At 39.2% G+C, this 27,657-nt stretch overlaps 1 protein-coding gene across 2 annotated transcripts in view; it reads left to right on the top strand.

Annotated features, from left to right (window-relative positions):
• The first annotated feature begins 13,588 nt into the window (after nt 1–13,588).
• LOC114031842 (mitochondrial enolase superfamily member 1) overlaps nt 13,589–27,657 on the top strand; it is a 44,811-nt gene continuing 30,742 nt past the window's right edge. The window contains exons 1-2 of one of the 2 annotated variants that reach the window (XM_027847005.1): nt 13,589–13,755; nt 18,788–18,896. In XM_027847005.1, the coding sequence (XP_027702806.1) occupies nt 13,672–13,755; nt 18,788–18,896 (193 nt within the window). In that variant the 5' untranslated portion in view covers nt 13,589–13,671. Of the gene's footprint in view, nt 13,756–18,787; nt 18,897–27,657 lie in introns of those variants that run through there. The other variant, XM_027847006.1, reaches the window with a different exon arrangement.

The raw sequence follows: 27,657 nt of genomic DNA, 5'->3' as shown, positions 1-27,657 counted from the left end.
TCAGATGTCCTATGAAATGATTTTTCTTGTTGCCTTTGGAGACATGATAAAACCAACTCCTTTATTTGCTTCTCCATTAAGTATTTAGAAGCTATCCTTCATTTAAGTGCAATGTTCTTCTGTCTTTTGGTTTTGTTTTTAGTGTGAGAATGTTAAGACTGATATAATTCTGTATTATGAGAGAGTCAAGACTGACAGAAGTTCAGTTGTTTGTCCACTCAGTGGACAAGAATCTCACATTTAGGTTACCAACACCTAACAGTCTAAAATAGCTAGATTCTTAACATCCCTTGCCTTCCTTTGGGTTATTTTGTATTCTTTGCTTAATGATTGAATAAGAACATATTGTTGTTGAGAAATGAATTTATAATTTTCATATTAATATGATATATGTAATGAATATACTAATAATTTAGTTTTCTCAAGAGCTACCTTTTCCAGCTTGTGAGTCAGACTCACAATGCAGCTTGAACTGATCAGTTAAACCTTGACAAGGCTCAAAATCACTGGTGTCCTTGTGCCTGCATACCTGCAGTAAAGTAAATCAAAGATTGTAGAACCTATTCCCGTCACAGAACTCTGGTTTTGTACTTTAGGGGAGGTGATCACAACCTCCAAAGACTTGACTTCTCAGAATTGTATTGTGGGACTTGTAGGTTTCTTATGGGAAACCAGTAAATGATTGATTGTAATCCACCTTTCCTAGCTGTGATTTAAGTATATAGCCTGTGCGTTTACTTCAGCAAAGGGAACATTCCTCACTCTGAAATTGATTAATTAAACTACTTGATCATTGGCACTCCTGTCTCTAGGCCTGCTTTGTGTGGGTCTGAGCATTCTCAGGTTAGAGACTGGCTCAGGAAAAATCCTGTTAGCACTGTATACTATGTGCTTAAGCCCTAGGATTACAAATGGAAAAGTAAGACAGTTCCCTGCTCTCAAGGAACTCACATTACATTAGGGAGAAACACCACTTAGAGCTTTAAACCAAGATGGAAAAGCCCAGTGGTCTTTAATGTCATTTCTACTAATAAAACTATGTCCATTTCGGATGCTGAATGAACCATTTGACTTTGGTGTAACTTTGGTGTAAAACTTTGGTATAGAAAGTTTTCTTTCCTAGATCTCCAGTAGTTGTTGTGACTGCTAAAGTTGGAGAACCAGTTGCCAAGTCACATCTCTAATCAGGGTTGATTCTTACAATGATGGTTGTTGGAGCTGGGCTGGAAGTAAAGTATGTGGTCTGTAGGGTGATGCTATTCTTGGGGTTCCTAGGCTGAATCCTGGGATTATTTCCATCTGGCCTGAGAGGAGTTGCTATAACCAAAGAATTCGTTACCTTGTGTCTAGCTTATTGGTGAGGAATTTATCCACACTTAGCTGAACTGGTCCTCAGGAAGAAGTCTATTGCCAAGACTGTAATGATGTTCATTACACTTAAAATGTTATCCATTTATGCTTTGAAAATACTGAAGAAAACATTGAACAATATAAAATCCAACTAAAAAGTGGCAAAGATAAATGTAAGTATTTTCAAAAACATCCAAAAAGTTCTTTATGTTTTCTCCTGGTTTGTTCATAATTTAAAATTATTTTTATCAGTCACCAAACATTGTTAAGGGCCTACCATGTATGAAACACTGTTAGGCTCTTGCTACATAAAGACAAAAATGAAACAGGCTCCATCCTTCAGGACCTTAACCTTTGTTTTATACTGGGAAGTATTACAACACATACACGTAAGTTAAAATACAAGTTAATTTGAGGAAGGAGAGCATTTTCAAATGAGAAAATAGGCAAAGCACTTTGCAAACTCTAAAAACTGGAAAGAGTGATGGCCAAGGAAGGTTTTACAAAGGAAGTGGAATCCTAAGCTGAGCCTTATTTTTCATTCTTTTATATAGTTGAAAAAGCTAAGGCTCAGGGAAGTTAATGTGGGTTCTCCAGATCCACATTGTTCTTCATATTCCAAGACTAGTGCTCTTTGAATTACCCAGCGTGCTACCTTTATATAATCCAAAGTTCACGTGAAAATCTAAAATATATTCATACCAGTTTAATCCTAAATTTATAAAGAATAGCTCATTCTAATCTAGTAATTATTATCAGCTCATAAGTATTAATATCAATAATGACCTCAATGAACAAATATCTGATGATAATCTAAGAACAATTTTCATTCAGACTAGAACTTTGAGACAGATGATTGTAAACTGCATTTTCCCTCCCTTCCCTCTACTTTTGTAAGCACAACTAATGTAGGCACTGTTTGTAATAAATTGCATTACAGTAGTAGCTGTATTAGTAAAGGGGCAATCAACTTAGGTAGAGTGGGTCAAGTAATGTGATATAATTACATTCAACATTCCAGTTAATAGAGTTACATTCTATAAATGACAACTTTTATCCAGTGGTATCAGTAAAATACAAAAAAACCTTAGGATTCATAGGATCTAAGATCTAGAGCTGGAAGGGACCTTAGTTATCATTAGTCTACTCCAATTAAAGACAAAGAAACTGAGGCCAGAGAAATGAAGTGATTTGCCCAAAGTCACAGATAGAAAACATGAGTTTGAACCAACTTCCTCAGCTTCCATATCCAGTACTCAGGGTTCCAAATATTTACAGTGCACGTGCTCTCTTCTTCTGAAATTCATAGAATTTCAGAGTTGAAAGACATCTTGCTTTATTATCAAATTATATTAAAATATGCCAAAATACAAAAAGAAATAACTGCTTAGAAACCAGGAGAACACTGTACACAGTAACAGCAACATATTGCGCGATGATCAACTATGATAGGCTTGGCTCTTCTCAACAGTACAGTGATCCAAGACAATTCCAAAAGACTCATGATGGAAAATGCTGTCCTCACCCGGAGAAAGAACTATGGAGTCAGAAGTCAGATCGAAGCATATTATTTTCACTTCTTTTTGTTTTTTTGTTTTTTCTTTCTCATGGTTTTTCCCTTTTGTTCTGATTCTTCTTTAACAACATGACTAATATGAAAATATGTTTAACATGATTGTACATGTATGACCTTGGAAAATTTATTGCAATTCAAAAAAATTGCTTCAGCTGGAAGAAAGACACTTGCTACAATAATAACTACCATAGCTTTACTCAGTTTTGAAACCCATTGCTGTTGTTAAAATCATTTTGTTTATATGCTTAAAGTTATCACTTAACTAGATTAGAAGCTTTTTACTTCCTCTCAATTTCATCCTACCATTTTTTCCCTTCAGAAGTCTCAAGTATGAATGGAATCTTCCCAGATCTCATTTTGTATGATCTCTACAACCTGTTGCCTTCAAATAACAAGGCTATCCTCCTCTTTTATAAGTCCTTTGAGGCCAGTGACTTACTTTTTACCTTTCTTTATCCAGTGCCTACCACAATTTCTCACACCCAATACAAAATGTTTTTTAAATAGTTTATCTGGCTTCCTTCAAGAAGTGGCTCAACTACAGATCAAAGCATACTATTTGCTATTTTTTTCTTCTGTTTTGTTTTCTCTTTCTTGTGGTTCCTCCTATTGGTTCTAATTCTTCCTTACAACATCAGTAATGTGAAAATATGTTTAATAGGAATGTGTATGTATAGCCTATGTCAGATTGCATGCTATCTAGGGGAAGAAGGTGGGGAGGGAAGGGGAGAAAAATGTAAAACTCAAAAGCTTATGGAGGTGATTGTTGATAATTCAAAATAAATTAATTTAAAAAAAAAAAGAAGTGGCTCAACTAGAAAAAATAAGAAGATTCATTTGGAAGAACAAAAGGTCCAGAATATCAAGGGAACTGATGAAAAGAAATGCTAGGGAAGATGGCCAACCATTCCAGATCTTAATTTTTTTTTTTAAATCAGCAATCATCAGAACTACTTGGGGGCAGCTAAGTGGCACAGTGGACAGAGTACCGGCACTGGAGTCAGGAGGACCCGAGTTCAAATGTGGCCTCAGACACTTGACACTATCTTTGTGACCCTGGGCCAGTCACTTAACCCCATTGCCTAGCAAAACAAAAACAAACAAAAAGGAAGAAAAACTACTTGGTACTGGCTAAGAAATGGAGTTGTGGATCAGTAGAATAGGTTAGGTATGCAAGACATAACAGTCAATGACTATAGTAATCTGCTGTTTGATAAGCCCAAAGACCTCAGCTTTTGGGATAAGAACTCAGTATTTGACAAAAATTGCTGGGAAAACTGGAAAATAGTATGGCAGAAACTAGTCACAGACCAACATCTTAACACCGTATACCAAAATAAAGTCAAAATGGGTACATGATAAGCAAACTGGGAGAGCAAGGAATAGTTTACCTGTCAGATTTATAGAGAACAGAAGAATTTGTGACCAAACAGGAGATAGAGAACATTATGAAATGCATAATGGATCATTTTGATTACATTAAATTGAAAAGTTTTTGCACAAACAAAGCCAATGCAACCAAAATTAGAAGGAAAGTAGAAAATTTGGAAAGAATCTTTACAACCAGTCTCTTTGATAAGGGCCTCATTTCTAAAATATATAGAGAACTAAGTCAAATTTATAAAAATACAAATCATTCCCCAATTGATAAATGGTCAAAGGATATGAACAGTCAGTTCTCAGATGAAGAAATTAAAGTCATCTATAGTTATTTGAAAAAATGCTCTAAATCACTATTGTTCAGAGAAATGCAAATCAAAACCACTCTGAAGTACCACATCACACTTATCAGATTGGTCAACACAACAGGAAAATGATAAATGTTGGAGAAGATGTGGGAAAATTGGAACACTAATGCATTGTGGGTGGAGTTGTGAAATGATCCAACCATTTTGGAAAGCACTTTGGAACTATGCTCAAAGGGATATAAAAATGTGCATATCCTTTGACCTAGCAATAGCACTTCTAGGGCTGTATCCCAAAGAGATCATACAAATGGGAAAAGGACCCACATGTACAAAAATATTTATAGCAGTTCTTTTTGTGGTGGCAAAGAGTTGGAAATTGAGGGAATGCCCATCAATTGGGGAATGGCTGAGCAAAATATGAATGTAGTAGAATACTATTGTGCTATAAGAAGTGATTAGCAGGCAGACTTCAGAAAAACCTCGAAAGACTTGCATGGACTGATGCTGAGTGAAGTGAGCAGAACCAAGAGAACATTGTACACAGTTACAGCCATGTTGTTCGATGACTAACTTCAATAGACTTAGCTCTTCTCAGCAATGCAAAGATCGAAAACATCTCCAAGTCTCATGATGGAAAATGCTACCCACATCCAGACAAAGAACTGTGGAGTAGGAATGCAGATAGAAGCATACTATTTGCTCTTTTTTTCTTCTGTTTTGTTTTGTTTCTACTTTTTCATGATTTCTCCTTTTGGTTCTAATTCTTTCAACATGACTAATGTGAAAATACGTTTAGGAATGTATATGTATAGCCTATATCAGATTGCACACTGTCTTGGGGAGGAGGGAAGAAAGGGTGGGGAAGAAAATTCAAAACTCAAAAATCTTATGGAAGTGAATGTTGAAAACTAAAAAGAAATTATTAAAAAAAAACAGTGGCTCAAATCCCACCTCCATAGTAGCCCTTTCACACACCCCCCCACCAACCCCCAACAGTAAATTCCTTCCTCTTCCAAATTACCTATATCCATTCTGTATCTATCTTGTATGTATCCAATTATTTATATATTGTTTCCCCTATTTGACTATACTCTGAGGGTGATAAGATTTTTCACATAACAAATTGCCTTATGTAAGTATGTTTATACTATATTAAGTTATTTCTGTTTTTCCTATGATTTCATAAACTAATCTTTAGAGCCCTAGAAATGGAATTAGGTCTTTTTAATAGCTCAGACTACCTTATCAAATCTTCTTCTCAAAAACCTCCTGCTACATTTTTATCACCTTCAGCCATCATTTCAGTGCTCCCAAGTCATGTAGATTTTCTGTTGTAAAACTGCCTAATAGAGTGCTAGGTACACAATTGGCATTTAACATAGCAGGTTGACAGATCAATTCTGTTTTGAGGGGTTAAGTCTGAAGCCATGAGCTATGAGCTCCCTCATCTCTTCTGTTTTACACGTCAAAATCCTATCAGTCCACCAACCATTCAACCAACCCTATACCATTCTTCAATCTGGAATGCAGATGTGGCTCTTCTTGCCAAGGCCAAACCCTTTAATTGGGCCTTTGAGTTCCTCTCCTCTCTCCTTTAGGAGCTCACCTCCTCTGTCATCTCTAATTTGCAGTCTTTCTACCAGCTCCTTCCCTTCTGCCATCAAATAATTTCAAGTCTCATTCTTAAAACACCTTCACTTCACCCCTGCTATCTGCTCCAGCACCTCTTCTTTTCACTGCCAACCTTCTTACCTCCACTTTCTCATCTCTCATTCACTCTTCAAATAATGATCTCTTCATTGTTAAAGCTGATGACCTTTTTTCAGTCTTCATCCTGAATTCTCTTTTGACCATGTCTTCATCCTGAATATTCTCTCCTGGCTCAACTTTTGTGACAGTCCTCTCTCCTGGTTCCCTTCCTTTCTGACTGACCACTCCTGTATCTTACACATCTTTTCTAGTTACAAACCATGAGTCTCAGTCTCTCAGGGCTCTGTCCTTGGCTCTTTTCTTTCCATTAACCCTCCCTCCATGGTTACATCAGTTTTCATGGGTTCAGATATCACCTCAATGCACATGACTCCTGGATCATATAACTAGCCCCAATTTCTCTCCTGACTTAAGTCATATACCAACATGGTTAATTCCTCTTGGATTTTTCAAAGGCATCTCAAATTCTATGCATCCAAAATAATCCATCTGCCCCCCACACTAGCCTGTCCTCCAAATTTCTCTATTTCTGTTGAGCATATTTTGATCTTTTTAAGTTCCCCGTATTTTTTTTTGTTTGTTTTTTGGTTTTTGGTGAGGCAATTGGGGTTGTGACTTGCCCAGGGTCACACAGCTAGTAAGTGTATCTGGTCTGAGACCAGATTTGAACTCGGGTCCTCCTGACTCCAGGGCCAGTGCTCTATCCACTGTGCCACCTAGCTGCCCCAGTTCCCCATGTTTTCAACCTTAGAGTCATCCTTGATTCCATTCTCCCTCACATGCCATATGTAATATGTTGCCTCATCATCAATTCTTTCTTCTCAATATTTCTATTTTTTCTTTTTTTTATTAGTAAACTCATTATTTATTCCATTTCCAGGTAGGTGAACTGAAAACAATGTCACCAAAACCTTAATAAGCAAGACATAAGAACACATTTGTATAGCAGCTGATGGATTTATTTGATAAATGCAAAGACACAAACTTTAGGGGAAGGGATTCCTTGACAAGAACTGCCAAGAAGACTAGAAAATAGTTTGATAGAAAATAGGTTTTATAGCACCATCTTATGCCTTATTTGAAAATATATTATCTAAATATTTAAAGAATTCATACTATTAAAATATTAGATGAGAATAAAAGGTTATATGTTCCACAGTAGAGCATAATTGGTAAGAAATGCAATGTGGTATATTTGACAGAGCATTTGGAGTCAAAAGAGCTGGGTTCAGTCCCAGCACGGGTTGTGTTGAGGTTTAGGAGAGCTGGGACCCCAAAATCACAACACGTGGGTCCTGCCCAAATGAATTTGACCCAAGCCTTCTTTCAGCCAAAGACAAGATTTATTAGAACATCGATTGGGGGTGGATGAGATTTAAAGAATTCTCCATAATGACCAGACTCTTAAGGAATCTAAACATTTGTATCGCCAATCCAAGCGGGCCAGATTTTAAGAATCCAAGCAGTGGCTAGATTTTAAGAATCTCAGCATTTGGCTAGATTTTAAGAATCTGAGCCTCTTTTTTTTTTTTTCAATTCACAATAAATTTATTTTACCTCTTGAATCTATCCCCTTCTCATCATGGCCACCACCCTAGTTTTCTCTATTATTCTCTTTCACCTACACATTACAATAGCCTTCTGATTGGTATCCTTGCTTCAACTAACACCACCCCCACCCCAATACATCCTCCACACCATTATGAATGTAATCTTCCTAAATACATGGTGTAACCATGTCACTATGCTAATCAAGAATTTGCAGTGGCTTCTTACATTTTCTAGGATAAGATACAAACTCCTCAGCCTTGGCATTCAAAGCCCTTTACAGTGTAGCTCCAGCAAAACTTTTAAGACAACATTTTTTCTTTTCACACTCTTTCCATTCTGTGCCGGCCGCGCCGTGCACTCTCCTCCTATAAGGAGCAGGCTGCCAGAGTCATACTACTTACCAGTCTTCGGAGCCTACCCGGATAAACACACAGAGACGAGCCTACCAGGAGGTGCCAATACCCAAGCTTTATTCAGAGGCCATCACAGCAAGGCTAAGTACCTTAAGTACCTACTTAGCCCCTCCTCCTCAGCCCGCCTACTAGTCAATGATAGTAGGGTCAGATACCGGAAGGGGATGTCTGAGTTTAGCGCACCAAGGGAGAGGAAGTGACGCAGGAGGCTAGGACCGGATACAGGAAGGAGGCGTCTGGGATTAGTGCATAGACAAAGAGAGAGCACGTGACCTAGGAAGTCAGGCCCAGATACCGGGAGGAGGCGTCTGGGGTCAGTGCTACACAAAAGGAAGGTACGTGACCCAGGAAGTCAGGAAGGACACAGGAAGGAGGCGTCTGGGGTTGATGTTGCATTTAGGGAGGGGACTAAGCAAAGGGAACTCGTCCTCTGCCGTCCCACTCCCACGTGGCACAGCCCCCTGCCTCAGGAGCACGTGCTCCGGCTACTTCCTTGTATCCTGTTCCTTCCCCAGCTTATAGCAGCTCACATAGCACTGCCTGCTGCCTCAGGAGCATGAGCTCCGGTTACTTCTCCGTATCCAGCCCATCCCAGTTCACCACAACTCCGCCTAGCACAGCCCCTGCCTCAGGAGCGTGAGCTCTGGTTACTTCCTAATACCCAGTTCCTACCCCATCTTGCCACAATCCCACCCCCACTTGGCAGTAGCCAACATCAGAGAGTCCCTCACACCATTCCAACTAAACTGGCCCATACCGAGCATTCTGTCACCCACTTCCTTACCTTTGAAAAAGCTCTGGGGCTCTGGATTTTGGCTATGACATTCCTGAGTCTTTTCCTGTTGGGGTTTCTTTCATCAAAGGATCAGTGGTTTCCCTCTTCACTTTGCCTTCTGGTTCTAATAGATATGGGTAATTTTCATTTGCAATTTATTGAAAGATAGTGTGCAGGCTTTTGTTTTTCTAATCATGGTTTTCAGGGAGTTGTAATTCTTAAATTATCTACCCTTGATATGTTTTCTAGTCAGTGTTTGTGTTTTTTTTTTTTTTTTTAAATCTCAGATAGCTTACATTTTCTTCTATTTTTCAATCCTTTGGCTTTGGTCCAGTATTTCATGCTGTCTCATGGAGTCATTGATTTCTGTTTGGTATGTTTCAGTTTATATGAAGTCCATTAGCAAGTTTATCACTTTCAATTCTAAGCTACTTATTCTCTTTAGTTTCTGAATTGGGGCTTTATGCCAGGACCAGGTTCCTCACTAGGCTTTACTTTTGGGTGATGTGGTTAGCATTGTTTGGTCTTGCTCTGGATACCCTGAGTTTCTGAGTTGACTTCTACTTCCCAGGGATTGACTTCTCATGATCTTTGAAATTCAGAGTGCTGGATCTTTTAGGGCCTTCTTTGGTGTCTCACAAGAGTTCCTGGGTACCTGAGCTGTCCCACTCTAAGCATTACACTGGTCACCACTGATCTCCTATGGCTTCCAAAATCCATTTTCCCACCCCAAGGTTGTCTCATAGTGGTTCTCTACCCTGCTACCTCCTAACACAGAGGCTTGCGGGCTTCATAGAGATTTTGTTACATTAGGAAGCTAAGGGCTTGGTTGCTTGCACTGGCTCTGGTTTTGCTGTTAGACCTCTTTCCTATTGCCCATAGAGTTCTGACTGACTCTTGGTGCAGTTCTGGGGCAAAAGGAGTCACTTACTGTAGTATCTCATGGGATTTCTTGCTTATTATTTGGTTTAGTGTGAACTTAAGGTTTTGATGAATTAGTGTGAATTTAAGGTCAATGTGATGAGGTTTAGGGGTGCTGGGACCCCAAAATCATGATATGCAGGTCCTGCCGGAAAGAATTCAACCCAAGCCTACTTTCAGCCAAAAACAAGGTTTATTAAAGATCCACCATATTGGGCAGACTCTTAAGGAGTCTGAACATTAGTGAGCTAGTGGCTAGATTATAAAAATCTGAGCAGTGACTAGATTATAAGAATCTAAGCATCTTAATAGAGACAAGATGGACCTTATATACAAAAAGACTGTGGGAGGGATCTAGGAGTGACCAAGTAGTTTGAAGTGACTGGTGAAGGGGTCTGGATGGGAGTGGCCAGTAAACTGGGGTGAACAGAACTCCTGGGACCTGGATAATGGAGCCTAGCTAGGATTAAGTGTGGAAAATGGCAGGGGACCATAGGGAGGACTAGGCTAGGTTTAGGGTAACAGAGAATTGGGAGATTGGGTGTAGCCACAATGAAAGGCCAGTTGATGGAATTATAGACTCAGGCTAATGCCAGAGATTTGGTCATGTGGGGAAGTCCAGGGTTTTTTCTTTCTGGGGTCCAAACTCCAACCCCATCAAGTGTGAGCTGTGCAGTCTGCCTCTGTTCAGACAACCATCTTGGCCAGAAGTCCACCAATTAACCCCTAAATCTATTGGCTTCCCCCTCCCCCTCCCCCAGTCCTTATCCTTCTGAAGTATCTGCCACTACTGACTCCGCCTTTTCCTGGATGTTTTTGTGACACTGCTGTTTCTTCTATCCCAAGATTCTGACCTCAGCTCTCCCATTTTTTTGTTCGCCTTCACCCATCTCATCAACTCCCATGTTTATGCTGAGGACTCCCAAATCTGTGGATCTGTGATTTCATTGGTACAGGGAACTTTTAGATAGAGAAATTCCCTCTTCCAATGCAGGTTGGCACTGATGAGGATGGAATCTAGATCCCAAAAAGGAAAAACCTTGAACTTTCTCACATGGCCAAATCTCTGGCATTTGTCTGAGGCTATAATCCCATCAACTGGCCTTTTGTTATAGCCTACACCCAATCTCCCAATTCTGTTACCCTTAACCTAGTTTAGCCCTCCATTGTTTTACCTCCCTATGCCCCCAAGCCACTTCCCACCCTTAATCCTATCTAGGCTCCATTCTCCCTTGGCCAGGTGGTCCAGGGACCTGGAGTTCTATTACCTCATAGACTACTTGGCCACTCCTAGATCTCTCCCATAGTCTTTCTGTATATAAGATCCATCTTGTCTCTATTAAGATGCTCAGATTCTTATAATCTAGCCACTGTTCAGATTTTTACAATCTAGCCAATAGCTCACAGATGCTCAGATTTCTTAGCAGTCTGGCTAATATGGTGTATCTTTAATAAACCTTGTCTTTGGCTGAAAGAAGTCTTGGGTCGAATTCTTTCGGGCAGGACCCTCAAGTTGTGATCTTGGGATCCCAGCACCTCTAAACCTCAACAGCACCTCTGCAATTTATGGTCTTAGAGAGTCTGCTCACATCTATAAAACTAGCCATAATTTCCCACTTTCTCCACTACTTGAATGTCCCATGGGTATTTTGAACTCAATATATTTTAAATGAAATTCATATTTCCTCCCTAAGCCCACCCTCCCTTCCCAACTTCCCTATTTCGGTTGAGAGTATTATCATCCTTTTAGTTAAATAAATTTACAAGCTTGAAATCACTCTTGAATCATTCTTAATTCTGCCTCCTATACCTATTTCTAACTTAAAGTAGTTTAAGCAACAAAAAACTACAGTCAAAATCAGATAAGATTTGGAAACTTCTGGATTACCATATTCCAAAAGGCAAAAGGCATAGGCTTACAACCAAAAGTAACAACCTGCAGGGGGAATAAATTGGATCTTTAATGGAATAGAAAGTTTTTAAGTTTTATAGATTCTACTGCTATAACATCTCTTATATCTATTCCCTTTTCTCCACTCACATGACTACCATCTTACCTCAGGCTCTCATTAACCCTCCCTTGACCTATTACATTAACCTCTTATTTGGCCTCTTGTCCCCAAATTTTTCTTTCCAATTCATCCTTCATATAAGCTGCTGAAGTAATCTTCCCTAAGCAAAAGTCTTACCATGTCACCAACCTACTCATAAATCTTCAGTGGCTTCCTGTTGCCTTTTGGATAAAATAAAACTCCTTAAAGCCCTCCATAGTCTGGCTTCAACTTATCTTTCCAGACTTATTTGACATTTCTCTCCTTCATGCATTCTTGTGCCATCGGAACTGGCCTATTTGTTGTTCTACACACTCCACATTATAATCTCTACTTTTGCCTGAGCTGTCTTCTATGCTTGGAATCCACTCCATATTTCTACCTCTTAAAGTCGTTAGCTTTCTTTAAGGTTCAACTCAGCTACTGCCTCTTATAGAAGAAATTCCTGATACTCAATAAACATTTATTCATTTATTAAGCTCTATGTCTGAGGCATTATGCCAAGCGCTGGAATTACAAGACAGTCCCTGCTCTCACAGAGTTTAAAAATCACACACACACACACACACACACACACACACACACACACACACATATACTGAAAGGGGGGGGTGAGGTAGGGAAGACAGTGAAAGAGTGCCCAAAGCAGGGGCATAGTGGAAAACAGAAAGTCCCAAAGTCGTGCAGCAAGGTGAGAAATGAGGGGATATGTAAGCTGAACTCTCTCCTTAAATGGAGGTTTGGAGTTCCTACAGTAAGGGAGACCGAGGATAATGAAAAGGTCCAGCCAACACTGAGGCTGATTAGATTTTTCGGGTTGATGAGATTATCCCATTAGTGAGCTTTCTGGGGCGTGAAGGAGAGGTCAAACAAGTTCCAAAATAGTGAAGTCAGGTGAGAAACGAGGATCCTATTCTCAGCAGCGGGGTCTCTCCATCCTCAAATAATTTTGTACACATTTCTCTTTAAGGATTGTATTCCCTCAGTACAATTTAAGCTCTTTGAGGGTAGGGACTATTTTTTGTTTTGTTTTGTTTTGCTTTTACTTTGAATACCCAGTGCCTAGCAGAGTGTCTTACACCTACTTAATAAGTGCTAGTCAATAGATGAAAATAATTTGCAAAATTACTGCAAAATGAACTAGGAATGACTGAAAAAAAAAACCTCAATGTATTAACTCTTCAGGGATATGACATGCATTTAAATGGAAGACAAAACTCACTGAGCCAAGGGTATGACTATCTTTGCAACTTTAAGCATCATTGAAGATCGGGACTGGAGAGCTCGAGTAGGGAAATGAAGCTTTCTGACCACAAGGAAGTAGCAGGTGGCACGTTTCCAACTCTGTGGGTAATAGAACTACATTTCCCATATACTTGTGAGCCGACAACTCCCATCATGCTTCTGGCTATTTCATAATAATCTATTCTGTACTATATACAATGGAGAAATGGAAAAGGGAGGGGACAGAACAACGTGGGCGGTGCGAAGATGGACAGTGCTCCAACCAATCAACCCCGGTGAGCCCTCCTTTCCCGGGGTTATAAATTGGACAAGGCCTGGAGTTTCCTCCCCGCCCCCTCTCCGGGAATTGTACTTCTCCAGTGTACCCCGAGAAGAGCTGAACTGAAGCAAGATGGTTGGGGGCCGTATCACCAGGATGTCTGTCTACGATGTGCGTTTCCCGACCTCTCTTGGAGGCCACGGGTCCGATGCCATGGTAAGAGTGAGCTCCAAGTCCTGAGCCCGTGAGCTTCTAGCCCGAGTCATTAGCGAAGGCCGTCCGTATCCCAGCGAGGAAGATCGCGAAGCGAAGTTGGAAACACGCGGAGACTTTGACCCGCGTGGTTCCACCCTGGTTGGAGTCGCGGGAGCGGGATGCGGGGGTAGGGCGTAGCGCGGCACTGACAGCCAGACCCCAGCTACGTTCTCTAAGTAGTTTACCACCTTTATGGTGGTTATGGTGAAGTTTCTCAGCTGCAGTTGTCCAACTTTCAGGAACTTCTGGGCGCAATTTTTTCCAAGACTAGTCTAAATCCCTGCTATACCTGACCCACTAAGTGGTCGGCCGGTCGGCAAACCTCTCCTTAAATATCCGCTGGCGCAGTGTGCGGGCCATTTCACTTGGGACAACTGTCAGCAAGTTTTTCCTTATATTGAATCAAAATACATGACCCTAGCTTCCTTCGAAAAATGAATTATCATATTTTACTATATCTCTAATTTTAGTGATATAGGGAACTCCCAATGAGGAACCTTCTACCAATGCAATTCAGCAACAGTTGCAACTTAAGAGTTTAGAGAGTTGCCTGGGTGCAAAAAGGCTTACCGTGATCTCACGTAGCTGACACGACGTGTCAGAGAGAGTCTTAAACACAGGTCTTCCTTACTCTGTGGACAACTCTCTACCTTCACGGCCACAATGGCTCTACTTAAAAATGTGAATAAAATATAAAAAGGGGAGGGGGAGGAAGGGCCCTTACTAGATGATTTTTTTTTAAAGTAGAAAAAAAAATGTGAAGGGCTGCCTCTAAGAACGTTAATGTAGCGTTTTAAAGCTGGAAGGGATTTGGGAGGTCATTTAGTTCAGTTTCATTTGAGGATGAGGAATCTGAATCCCAAAGATGGATAACTTGTCCAAAATCCCACACCTAGTCTTCGATATTTTTTCAAACATACACGTGGTTTTTGTTTATTTTGGGAGACTTTTAAAGAGCAGTATAGGATTTGGACCCTTTTTTCCTAACTAGTTGATTCAGATAGGTGTTGAGGCTTAGAGATACTGTAGAATTCAGACTATATGAATAGTAAGAGCCTTTACAATTCTGACGTTCTGTGACAGTAAAGTCTAGTCCAAACTCCTCTATTTGCTGATGAGAAAAGCCTGAGAGATTTACAGGACTTGCCCCGGGTCACACAGAATTACAGTATATAGAGGTAAGAAAGTGGTGGTGGTGTGGTGGTGGTGGTGGTGTTTTTTTAGTCCCAAGAATATTTATAGGGTGTGGAAAATGAGCTTGTAGATAGATGGAAGGTGTAGGATGTAGGAGAGATGGAAGATGGAGAAGACATTATTGGGGAGACAAGATCCCTAAGCAGATCTGGAGGGAATGACATCAAGGGTACAAGAAATGAGGTTAGCTTGGCAAGGAAATGGGCATTTCATCCTCGAGTCCTAGCATCTTAAACATACTAGCGAAGGAGGTTAGTATGGGTTATAGTTAGTAAGTTGAATAGGAGCAGAATCTAAGTTTTCTTACTCTTACTCCAGAGGGTAAAAAGCATCAAACCTTACCCACTCCCTTGTCTCCCTCCCCCCTTTTAAAATATTTGACTTAAAAATCCCAGGTTTTCACATCTTTTTTTCTTTAAAATGTGTAGAATGTTGCTAAAAGATATTTTTCTCCTGTAATTGTTACAAATTAAATTATTAACAACCAAAATTTAAAAATTTTAAAATCAATTAATGGACCTCACAGGGTACAATGTAAACAGCACTGGATGCAAGGCCAGAAAGTCTGGATTCTAGGGTCACATAGTGTAACCTTGGATGTGACACAGTTTCTTTATCCATAAAATGAGGGAGGTGCTGTATTTGGCCTTTTGACTCTTAATATTCAATAATCCCTTTTTTTAAAAAATCTCCCTTGGGCAAGTCACTTAACCCCAACTGCCTTTTAAAAAAAACCAATCTCTATAGGGTATATGCCTAGTTATGGTATCCCTGGATAAAAGGGAATATACAGTTTAGTAACTTTTGGGGGATAGTACTAGTTTGCTTTCCAGTATGGCTAGACCTATTCACCTTGCTTCCAACATCCTTAGTGTCTTCTCATAGAATTTCTAATAATTATCACTTTACTTTTTTGTCATCTTTGCCAAGGTGTGTGAGGTAGAAGCTCAGAGTTGATTTTACTTGCATCTGTCTATCTTACTGTTGGTGTTTTGAAGTGTTTTTTAATATAGTTGTTCATAGCTTGCCTTTCCACAAGCTGAACAACCTGTTCAAATCCTTTGGTCATTTTATCTCTTAGTGAATGGCTCTTGTTCTTACCTATGTGAATCAATAGCAATCTATCTCATAGGATGCCATTGTCAGAGAAGTTTGATGCAAAACTAAATCCTTTTTAATTTTAAGGCATTGACTTTGCATGTGTGAAACTTTTTTCCATTTTATGTAATCAGAGTTATCCATTTTCTCTTATTAATCCTCTCTATCCTTTATTTGGTCAAGAATTCTTCCTCTACCTGTAGTCATGAAAGATCTCCTTTCCTACTCCTCTAATTTATGACATTACCCTTTATATCTAAGCCGTGAATCAACCTAAACTATGAGCTAAGGAGGTTTGGGTTGCAAGTCATTAGGGTTTTCTGGTGGACCCAGGTAGCTCCATTTAAAACACAATGGGCTTCTAAAAGCCTGTCTTTTCATAGCTATATTTCAAGAAATCAAAAATGAATTGTACTGGGTTTAAGTTTAAAGCTCAGAGTTTTGATTTGAATTTCTTTTTCAGTAAGGTCTCTTACATTTCTTACAAGCACAATGCAGCCTAATTAACTTTCATGCTCCTTGAGTTACTTATTATTTTGCTTCTTCCAGGATTATGGCGTTTTAAAAATCTGCAGCAGCTATATAGATTACCAGGAGAGTTTTGGCTCTTAAAGAGACAGGATTTTGAAGCATTGAACTAGTTGAGATAATTGGAAGCATAGGTTGACCAACTCTTCCCAAGGTCCATCCAGCCTTATTTCTTCCACTACTCAATTTGGGGTCAGCCAAATTTTTTGTTTGTTTTGGAGGCAGTGGGGGTCAAATGACTTGCCCAGGGTCACACAGTTAGTTAACTAGTAAGTGTCTGAGGCTGGATTTGAACTCAGATCCTCCTGACTCCAGGGCAGGTTCTCTATTCATTATACCACGTAGCTGCCCCTAGCCAATTGTTTATCTGCAGCACCCATGCAGTCCCTGGCCACATTATCAGTGAACTAATTTGACAGACTGTTATAGCCTGAGCAACTTATATTTTTCATTCACTTTTTTCATCTACAGAAGAACAGACATTTGCATTTATTGAGAATTTCATTAAGATTACTTAATAGCATTTTAGAGCTTGATATATAATTTGTACAATGTCATGCAAAATATAGCATTTGGAGAGGCTGCATCAACAGGTGGGACATTCCCAGCCAGGATATCTTTTTTTTTGAAAAGAAAATAAACATACACTTACAGGAGAATGACACTGATTATAGGACACATAAGTTTTATACAAATTAGATCTTGGGGAATAAAATGGCTATATACATATGTTTTTGTACTGATGCAATATGGTGCTTAAATCATTCGTGTTCTGTGTCTTGTATTATTTTTTGCATTTTAGATGTTAATCTTTACTCCCTCTGTAGATGGTAATCTCCTTAAGGCAGGAGTTCTTAAGCTTTTTGTATGTTATAGACTCCTTAAGTGGTCTGGTGAGGTCTATTGACACTATCTCAGTGTTTTTAATTTAAATGCATAAAATAAAAGACAAGGATTAAAAAGGAAACCAGTTATATTGAAATAGTTTTCAAAATATTTACAAAACAAATTCAAAGTTCAGAACCTCTGTTAAGGCCAGGGACTATATAATACACAGGACTTCTCTACCACCACCACCATCTCCCTTCACCTTTCCCATTGTCTTTGGGTAGTGTTACGCATACTTTATTACCCATTCTATGCAATCTGTGTTGGTTTTACTCATTGGTAATCAATGCAGCAGTCCTTGGGGCAGCTTAAGTGGAGCAGTGGATAGAATGCTGGACCTGGGGTCAGAAAGACTCATCTTCATGAGTTTAAAACTGGCTTCAGACATTTATTAGTTGTGTGACCCTGGGCAAGTCATTTAACCCTATTGGTGTCAGTTTCTCATCTGTAAAGTGGTCTAGAGAAGGAATGGCAAACCACTCCAATATCTTTGTCAAGAAAACTCCAAATGGGGTCACAAAGAATCAAGCATGGCTAAAAACAATAACAAAGCACCAGGCCTTGGGGAGTTGAATTGCATGAGAGCTTCAGCTCTCTGCATGTTTTCCTTCCCAATCTCACTTGGCTTCTGACAGCTTCCAGAGCTTTCAGAAACTTGTTTGTGTGGGGTAGTGTACTCAAAGAACTGAGGAAGGAAATAGATAGCCATAGTCAGACATGAGCAAACATTCATGGGTGTAAAATCAACTGGAATGCCATTATATTTGGAATTTGACAACTGAATTGATCAATATAAAATAAATTCCCTCACTTGATTTTATTAGTGTGGCTACTGTCTCCTTAGAAGGTCATTCTTCTCGGCCCCTCCCCCCCAACTTATTAAAATGTTTTCATGAATTGTTGTCGCCAAAAAAAAAAATCTGTCACATGGTGGCCGGGCTCCCTTGGGTAATGAGCTTCTCTTAATTGAATCGGGCTGGTCCTCTGATAATATTTACTTCCTGGTGGGATGCTTACTCAAAGCCTTCATCACTGTGTAAGACCCAGCAGAGGCAGCGTCCACAGCATGACCTCTGTGATCCCAGGTTCATCTGGAATGTAGAGACAGCAGGTAGGACTGATGGAGGACTTTCATTCTTACCCTCTTTATTGTTCACTTCATCACCAACAGTTTACTCAAATTAATCTGTTATGCTAGCTCTTACTTATTGTTCGTGACTTCTATTTACCTAAGATTACTAAAGTTTTTATTGGGGTGGGGGGGTATTGGAATGTTTCCATGCAGCACACTGACCCAGACTATTCTGCAGCCTATGTCGTAATAGAGACAGATGCAAAGAATGGACTCAAGGGATATGGAATCACCTTTACTTTGGGGAAAGGAACTGAAGTTGGTAAGTTGACTTTTCTTCAAGTATGGAAGTGTTTAGGCATCTTTCAGTTTTGTTCTTGTTTAAGCATGTTTTGACATTCTTAGAGCTTGAAATAAAAGAAAGTAAAGAGATACCTGTTTTTAATATAAGTGGGATGATTTTTTTTCAATTTTTTAACATTTTTATTTGAAGTTTTGAGTTCCAAATTCTAGCTCTCCCTCCCTCCCCTCCTCTTCCTCCTCTCTAAGACGGTAAGCGATCAGATACAGGTTATACATGTGCAATGATGTAAAACATTTCCATGTTAGTTATTTTGTACAAGAAGACTCAAAAGAAAAAAAAATGAATGAAAGAAAGTGAAAAATAGCATGCTTCAGTCTATATTCAATCAATATCAGTTCTTTCTGGGGCAGCTAGGTGGCGCAGTGGATAGAGCACCAGCCCTGAAGTCAGGAGGACCTGAGTTCAAATGCAGCCTCAGACCAAACACTTGACACTTACTAGCTGTGGGACCCTGGGCAAGTCACTTAACCCCAATTGCCTAAAAATAAAAAAAAAATAAATAAATAAAATTAAAAAAAATATATCAGCTCTTTCTCTGGAGGTGGATAGTATACTTCATCATTAGTCCTTTGGGATTATCTTGGATCGAGTGCAGTGATTTTTAAGGAAAATTGGCCATTCCCCTCCTCAGCCACCCACGAGTTGCTTCAAAACTGACCTTCCTGGGCCCATTTTCCCATTGCTTCCAATGAGGGTAACTTGAATAATAATTATTAACCAATTGTTTGATTTGAAATTCAGCTTAAGCAGTAAAGGTTATCATTTTAATATGTGGCCTAATCAACAGAGTACTGGACTTGGAAGTCAGGAAGATCTGAGTTCAAATCCTGCCTTATGCCAGCTGTGTGACCCTGGGCAAATCACTTAACTCTGTCAGCCTCAGTTTCCTCAGTTGTAAAAGTAGGGATAATAATAGCAACTACCTTACATTATTGTTGTGAGGATTAAATGAGATGATATTTGTAAAGTGCTTTAGGAACCTTAAAGCATTCTATAAATGTAGCTATTGTTGTTTTTGTTATAGGAGCATTTACTTTCTTTTAAAATTATTTCATACCAGAATAAAGTTCACGTCCACCGATTCTAGGACTTGTTCTCAGAATCCTAGACCTGGAAGGAACATCAAATTTCCTCATCTCTAAATTAAAGGGGTTGGACTAAAATGCCTTTCTCATCAATGCTCCTGAGCCCTAAAAAAATGAGTACAGGTCCTTCTACAAAATGAGGCAATTGTGAACCATCTCGTTTCTCTCTACTTAAGCCTCTGTTCCTTACATCTATGGCACATATTAGTTCATCAGAGTAGAACAGTATCATCGTAGAATCATGGAATGCTTTAGACTGGAAGGGATCCTTGGATCCTCCCAAATCCCTCATTTTACAAATGAGGAAACCAAGTCACCTAGTGGTCACTGAGTGGTGGAGCTGGATAGAACCCCAGGTCTCCTCAGTTACACCACAGGGCTCTGTCCATACAGACCAATTGTTGGAAAGGAATGAGCAATTTACTACAGTATCTGGTATGTCTGTTAACCGCCTGAAACTGTAAATGTAGTTTCCAAAGTGGCCTGACTTGAAACCACAAAGCAGTAAACGGGGTTAACCTCAGACAAAATTCTGAAGTAGCCAAATACTTTCTGTGTCCTTTTCTCCTAAATATCTAATTCCCTAGTCCTTTCTTTCCCCCTCTTAAAAATCTGCTTTCAGGAAAGTATATGACGTCAGAGGGTTTTTGAAGTGAAAGGATAAGCCAGATAACCACATGAGAGACTAGATCTTATCTTTGAATCAGTCAGCAGCATTTATTGAGTGTCTCATCTATGCCAGACACCACTGACAGACCCTGAGGAAACAAAGAAAGAATGAAACAGTCCCTGTGTGAAGGGAGCTTACCTTCTAATGGGAAAGATAACAAGTGCATGTCAGTATAGAGAGTCTAAATACAAAGTGTGTAAGTACAAGTGTATGCGTACGAGGGAGTTTGGGCAGGAAAGCGAGATAGCCTTTGCAAGGCTCAGGAAAGGCTTCAGGCAGAAGATGGTGCCTGCGTTGCATCTCAGAGGAAGAGAGGGACTCCCGCTGTATGAATCAGAAGTAAGGGAGTGCCCTTTGAGCCTACAAAATGCCAATTCAGCTCCATTGCAAAACTAAGGTTATCTTTATTCGGTTCTATCAAACATAGTATACAGGGTTAGATTAACCTTTTTTGTTTCTTGGATCCTGTTGGCTGTTTGCTAAAGCCTAGGGCTCCTTTCCCACAATAATGTTTTGAAATGCATAAAATACATAGGGTTATAATGGAACTAATTGTATTAAAATACAATTACCAAAATATTTTTTAAAAATAAATTCATGGGCCTCAAGTTAGGACCCTTGGTTTAACGCTTGTGTTTGTGCTAAGAACAAGGATACCTTGTATCACTTAGGAGTCCTTTTTTTTTTTTTTTTTTGAAGGCAGTCAGCATTAAGTGACTTGCCCAGGGTCATATAGCTAGTATCTGAAGCCACATTTGAACTCAGATCCTCCTGACTCTAGGCAAGTCTTTTCTTATATTCATTGTGGATGTGCTACATAATCTCACATAATAACTGACTTTATAAGGTACTTTAAAGTCCTCAAAGAGTGCTTTGCATTTATTATCACATTTGAGCTTTGTTACAACCTTGTGAGTATGTAATATTTTCCCTATTTTACACATGAAGAAACTGAGGCTCAGATCTTAGGATTGTAGTGGTAGGAGGGACTTCAAAGGCTGTATAATCATTTCATTTTACAGATAAAGAAACTGAGGCCCAGGGAGATTATTGCCCAAAGTCACACAGCTAGAAAATATCATAAGGCAGAATTTGAACCCAGATCATCTTGACTCCAACCCCAGCACTCTATCCTCTATGCCATTTTGCTCAGATAATGTGATATCATTCTAATCATTTTAATTAAAGTTTTTATTTCATCTTGATTCCATTCTCCGCATCTCCTTAGGATTGTTTGTTTTAAGTGGGGTTTGGCTTTATTTCTTTGCTAATGTTGGAAGATGGTGTTCATAAACAAATGTCTTCAAGCTCTGCCTTTTAGTTAAAAGTGGTAGAATATTTGGCTTTTATAATTCCTACTGGAAATCATTTAATACTAGTAAAGCTAGTGTTCACTTCTAGGATCTTTTTGAAATGCCTTAGGCATTGGCCTTTCATATGTTTTTATAATTAGTGGAATGGTTGAATTTAAGGGAATTCTTTTTTAACTTGGCATGTTGAAAATACTAATTAAGTACATGGTTTCTTTTTGGAGCTCAGTGTTCTGAATCCTTAGTTAAATTCTTTGGACTTTAGATGTAAACACTTTAACTAAGCTTCTCAATGCCACTTACACTAGCTTATGCAGCTAATTTTCATAATTTACAGATTGCTGATCCTCAAATTTATGGCAGCCATTCTGAATGGTACTATGCAGTGTCAGGATTGAACCTGCTACCTATTGAATTCCTGTAGAAATTAATCAAAAATATAATGTGGTGTAGTGGGAAAAAACATGGTAAAAGTGACAGATAACTTGGACTGGAATCCCGTTTTTTCTATTTACTACCAATTCCACTCAAGGCAAGTCACTTCACCCCAGTGGGCCATAGTTTCCTCATCTGAAAAATTAGGGGATTGCACTAGATTAACTGCTTCCTTTCACACCTAAGTCCTATTAGGGACATGTGATCTCCAGTCATTAACAAGAAAGAGTACATAGATATATATCTTTCTGATCCGTTATTCAGTTGACTATTTACTCACTGTATGACCATGTTCACGTGGGTTGTTCTTTCTGGGTCTTAGCTTCCTGATTCTAAAATAACAAGTTGGATACAATGGCCCCTAGCCCCTTCCTGCTCTAAATCTATGATTCTGTGGTCAGGGGAACATTGTACATAGAGATTGTCCAGATTTTAACAAAGCATTTGACAATAGTAGTGATAATAATAATAATGATAATATTAATAATAATAACTGACATTTATATAATTAATGTTGGCAAAATACTTTTACATATATCATCTCTTTTAAGCCTTAAAAAAATCCTGTGAAGTAGGTACCATAGATATTATTTTTTTTTTAAACAGATGATGAATTTGAGGAACAGGGACGTTAAGTGATTTGGCCTGGTCAGACCATATGTAGAGTATTATGTTCATTTTTTAGCATCACATGTTAGGAAAGATGTTGATAAGCCAGAGTGCATTCAGAAGATGGTATAAGGCCTACTTGTTGTTCAGTGATTTTTAGTTGTGTCCAACTCTTTGTGACCCCATTTGGGGTTTTCTTGGCAAAAATACTGGAGTGTTTTGCTATTTCTTTCTCCAGCTCCTTTTACAGATGAGGAAACTGAGCCAAAAGGGCTTAAGTGACTTGTGCAGGGTCACATAGCTAGTAAGTATCTGAGGCCAGATTTGAATTCTGGTCTTCTTGACTTCAGGCCCTGGCACTCTATCCCCGGACCACCTAACTCCCTAGAGAATCTTCCATATGAGGATCGGTTGCAGGAACTGATGATCGTTAGCTAGGTGTAGAGAAGGGAAGGAGGGGAAGAGATATGATAATTGTCTTCAAGTGTCTGAATGGCTGTCCTTTAGAAGAGGGATTACACATGTTATGTTTGACCCAGAAGGCAGAAATAAGAGTAATAATGGGTGTAAGCCACAGAGGCCAATTTCAGCTGGATGTCGGGCAGGATCTTCTAACAATCAGAAGTTTCCCAAAAGGGAATGGGCTGCCCCAGGAGACAGTAGACTCCTTCAGACAAAGGATAGGTGACCATTTGTTTTTCGGATATGTTGTAAAGGGTTTACCTGTTAAAATATAGGATGGACTCTTAAAAGTCTAAGGTGCCAAGTTTTGGGGCAGGCAGAGGTCATGGGAACTTAGGCACCATGGTATAGTAAAAGGAACATTGGATTTGAAGTCAAGAAGAACTGGGTTCAAATGCTCTGATGCTTGTTACCTGTAGCCTCAGTGTTCTCATCAGTAAAATGCCCTTTGACCTATGGCTCTGCCCTTGAAGTCATCCCCTTTATTTATTCATTAGGCACTAGGAGTGAGAAACAGTACTGCTGATCACACTGCTAATTATAACATGTTTGTATGGCCCTTGGCTGTTCACAAAAGATTTTCATCAAAACAACCCTGATAAGATGTCTTAGAATGAACTAGGTTCCACATGTTCCTGGACCTGTCCCGTGATGTAAGTTAAGCCTCTTTAACTTCACGACTGCAAAACCTTTTTGTTGTAGCCAGTGTTGAGAAAAGTACAGACAAATCCACAAAGATTGAGTAAGACTGAGCTCATCAAAGATAGTGACAATTTCGTAGCTTCATGCCTGGCCTTTGGAACCATTACCTGTGAGATAGATAACCAAGGCTTTGGACTGCTCATTTCAGATATTTTGCTGATTTTCTCTTCATTCCTTTGGCTGAAAACTCGTTTGGGGATTTAACCGAGACTTCTCTCTGAACATGGCCAGACAGCTTAGCCTTCACCTAATGTTGCCCATTGGCTTAAAGTTTTAAGATAGATATCCAACCTTGGATCACATGCTCTAGCTCCTGACTTTGGGACCTTGAAGAACACCTCCCAACCTCACCCCCAACTTTCCCACCTGCCTCCTGTGCCAAGAAGGCAAAAATAGATTTCTTTCTTAGTATTTTTTAAATAAATGTGGTTTTTTTTTTTTTTTGGTAGTAAAGTTTTTGTTTCTGCCTTCCTGAGGCCACAACATGGCAGAACCCATTTGAATCTGACCACACAGGTCAAGTGATTCATAGTGGTCTCGTTAAATGTGTTATACTGATGAGACCTCATACATTCGAGATGAAACATGTCCGTTGGGGTTTTTTTAATATTTAAAGCTACTTCACTCAGCTTGCTTAGTATTTCTATAACCACATGATTCAGAAAAGAGAAAAAAATGTTCTACTTTTCCCCAGTTCAATTAGAACTTTTAAAAACATGCGTATGTAAAAAGACAAATTCCTCCCACTGGCTAAAACATAGCTACCAGAACAGCACTCAGATGAGGCTGGGAACAGCAGGGAGCAACAAAGCCACATGCTCAGTGGAGATATTACAGGAGTGTTAGAAGTAACACTGTAATTAATTAACTTTAATTAATTTTTAGAGTGTTCCCAGCCATTCATGGGTTAACGTACATGTGTCTAAGCATCATACGCATGCAAAGTATACTTTAATACTTTAAGGATATGTACTTTCATTGTTGTGAGTCCTCCCTCTACAATGGCCTTAGAGAGTTAATGTGACCGAAAAATCCGTCACCCTGAGACCAACTTCTTGCTGAGCCTCCCCAAACTTACCCAGTCCTTGAAAAATATTTTTTACCATTATGTCCCAGGGCCCATATTCCAAGCCTGTCTAGGTTGGTTGGACCTGCCAGAGCCAGCACTCTGCTAGGATTATCTTCCAAGAACCCAAGGTTCTCCATATCATTATGAGTTATTTGGAGTAGGACTTTAGTGAAATACAGCTAGGTCTCGATTAATGAAAATAATGAATCCATATAGTCAGATTTTCACTATTCAAAGTTATATAACTATGTAAAAATGGCCATTTGTTCCAGCCCCATTGTAAACATTCACTGTGAATTTGAACAATAGGACCACCTCATGGGATTCATTATTCCAACTAATTGAGACCTAGCTATATATTGTCAGGGAATTTTTTCCACCTCTTAGGAACAGCATACCCATCAATGGAACACTGGTGAGTGTGGGTCAAAAATAGGAGACCAAAATAAAAGCAGAGAGATTTATTAGCATGCCAAGGAAACTACTGATAGCAGCTTCAACTTCCTGCAAGTGCAGATTTAGTTTTTATAACTTTTCAGTTCTGCTTAGAGTATGTAGCCAATCAGCAGCATTCTGCAGCAACTTAGGAGAGATAAATAACACCTTTTACAGGAGAGGGACAAGGAGAGAAAGAAGGAATCATTTAAGGGAAAAAAGGGGAACTTCTGGGGGGATATTTGTCATGCATCTGGTAGGGTTTATCAGAAGGAGAAAATATTCCCTGTTCAAGGGCTGGAGACAAGGGGAGGTGGCAAAATAGTTTTACAATTGTGAAAAGGATCCTTTTAGACAAAACTTCAGAGTTGAGGTCACTGTTTAAGCAAGTCTACAGGTGTCTCTTATCCAAGGACAACAAATACTTGTTAGAACAGTGGATGAGACTATTCTCCTTACTTTCCACTATTAGGCCACCAGATGATTGGAGGATGTCTACATTTTTAATCTGTCAAGATTTAAGATGATCGTGGTCCCCATTCTCCATCCCCATCACAATATGTATTATAGTATATTGTTGCTATGGTCCCAAAGTATCAAATTGCTGCAGTTTTTAAGATCCGATTCTCACAACTTCAGTAATTAAAATCCACGTTCTTTATTAGTCTAATTGCAGAATATAATCGAAAAATACAGTTACATAGTCAGGGTATATCACAGCATCCAGGATGTTATGGGGATACTTTTGGGTTTTCTCATTACCATGTGACCTGCTGATCAAGGTATGGTCAGTGATTCATAGTATTGATCCAAGTCAAGGGCCCAAAGTTTAATGTGGCTTAGAGTGTAATGTACCATAAGTTATCGCTCTTTTCTTCAAATTCCTTTTATATACAAGGACACAAATTCCTTTTGAAAAGAGTGCCATAATTAGTGATTAACCATTGAGAAACAAACACCACATTTACCTTTCACTATTCTCCGGAAAAGCCATCATTCCTTCCACCATCCTGTAATGATTTATGATGATACACAAGTGACTTAACCTCCCAGAGCCACTGTTAATAACAATAATAAAAATGGTAATAACTGGCATTTGTATGATGCTTTCATATTTGCACAAACACTTTCCATATGTTATCTCTTTTGATTCTCACAGTGCCCAGTGAGTTAGATGTTATTATTAACCCCATCTTACAGATGAGAAAACTGAAGATGATGATTCTTAGAAAGGTCATGTGACTCCAGGCTCACATTTCTAGTAAGTAGAAGAGGGGGCGGGATTTGAACACAGGTGGTCTTAACTCCAAGTCCAGGGAACTATTCACTACACCATTAAGCTACCTGGGCTATCTACCCCACTGGGTCTATGTGAAGAAAGTACTTTGCAAACATTACAGCTATATTATCATTATTACTTAACATAGCAATAAATTAATCTTCTTTCATCAGTAAAAAGTGATTCTGGTTAGGTTCTAGATATAGAAACATTTTGATAGCAAGTATTTGTGTACTCAGAAGTAAGGTTGAATTTTAAAACAGTTTTCTGTCATTCAAACCCCCCTTTCCTCCAGTTACTCTGAACAGGTGACATTTAACTCTAGGTTTGGTCATTGGTCAAACACAAAAGGACAGGTAGGTTGTGCCGTGGATAGAACATCAGTCCTGGAGTTCAGAAAACCTGAGTTCAAATCTGGCCTCAGATACTTACTAGCTGTGCAACGCAGGGCAAGTCACTTAACCCTGTTTGCCTCAGTTTCCTCATCTGTAAAATGAGCTGGAGAAGGAAATGGCAAACCATTCCAGTATCTCTGCCAAGAAAACTCCAAGTAAGATCACAGAGAGTTGGATGTGACTAAACAATGACAAATATAAAAGGAAAGTAATTTAGGAACATCACAATTTAAACTTTCAAGGCCCTATTTCTGGCATTAAGTCCAAT

This window comes from Vombatus ursinus, unplaced genomic scaffold, assembly GCF_900497805.2.
Source record: "Vombatus ursinus unplaced genomic scaffold, bare-nosed wombat genome assembly UNPS02015255.1, whole genome shotgun sequence".
Classification (NCBI taxonomy): Eukaryota; Metazoa; Chordata; class Mammalia; order Diprotodontia; family Vombatidae; genus Vombatus; species Vombatus ursinus.
Note: the sequence above shows the minus strand (reverse complement) of the source record. Positions and strands in the feature narration are given on the sequence as shown.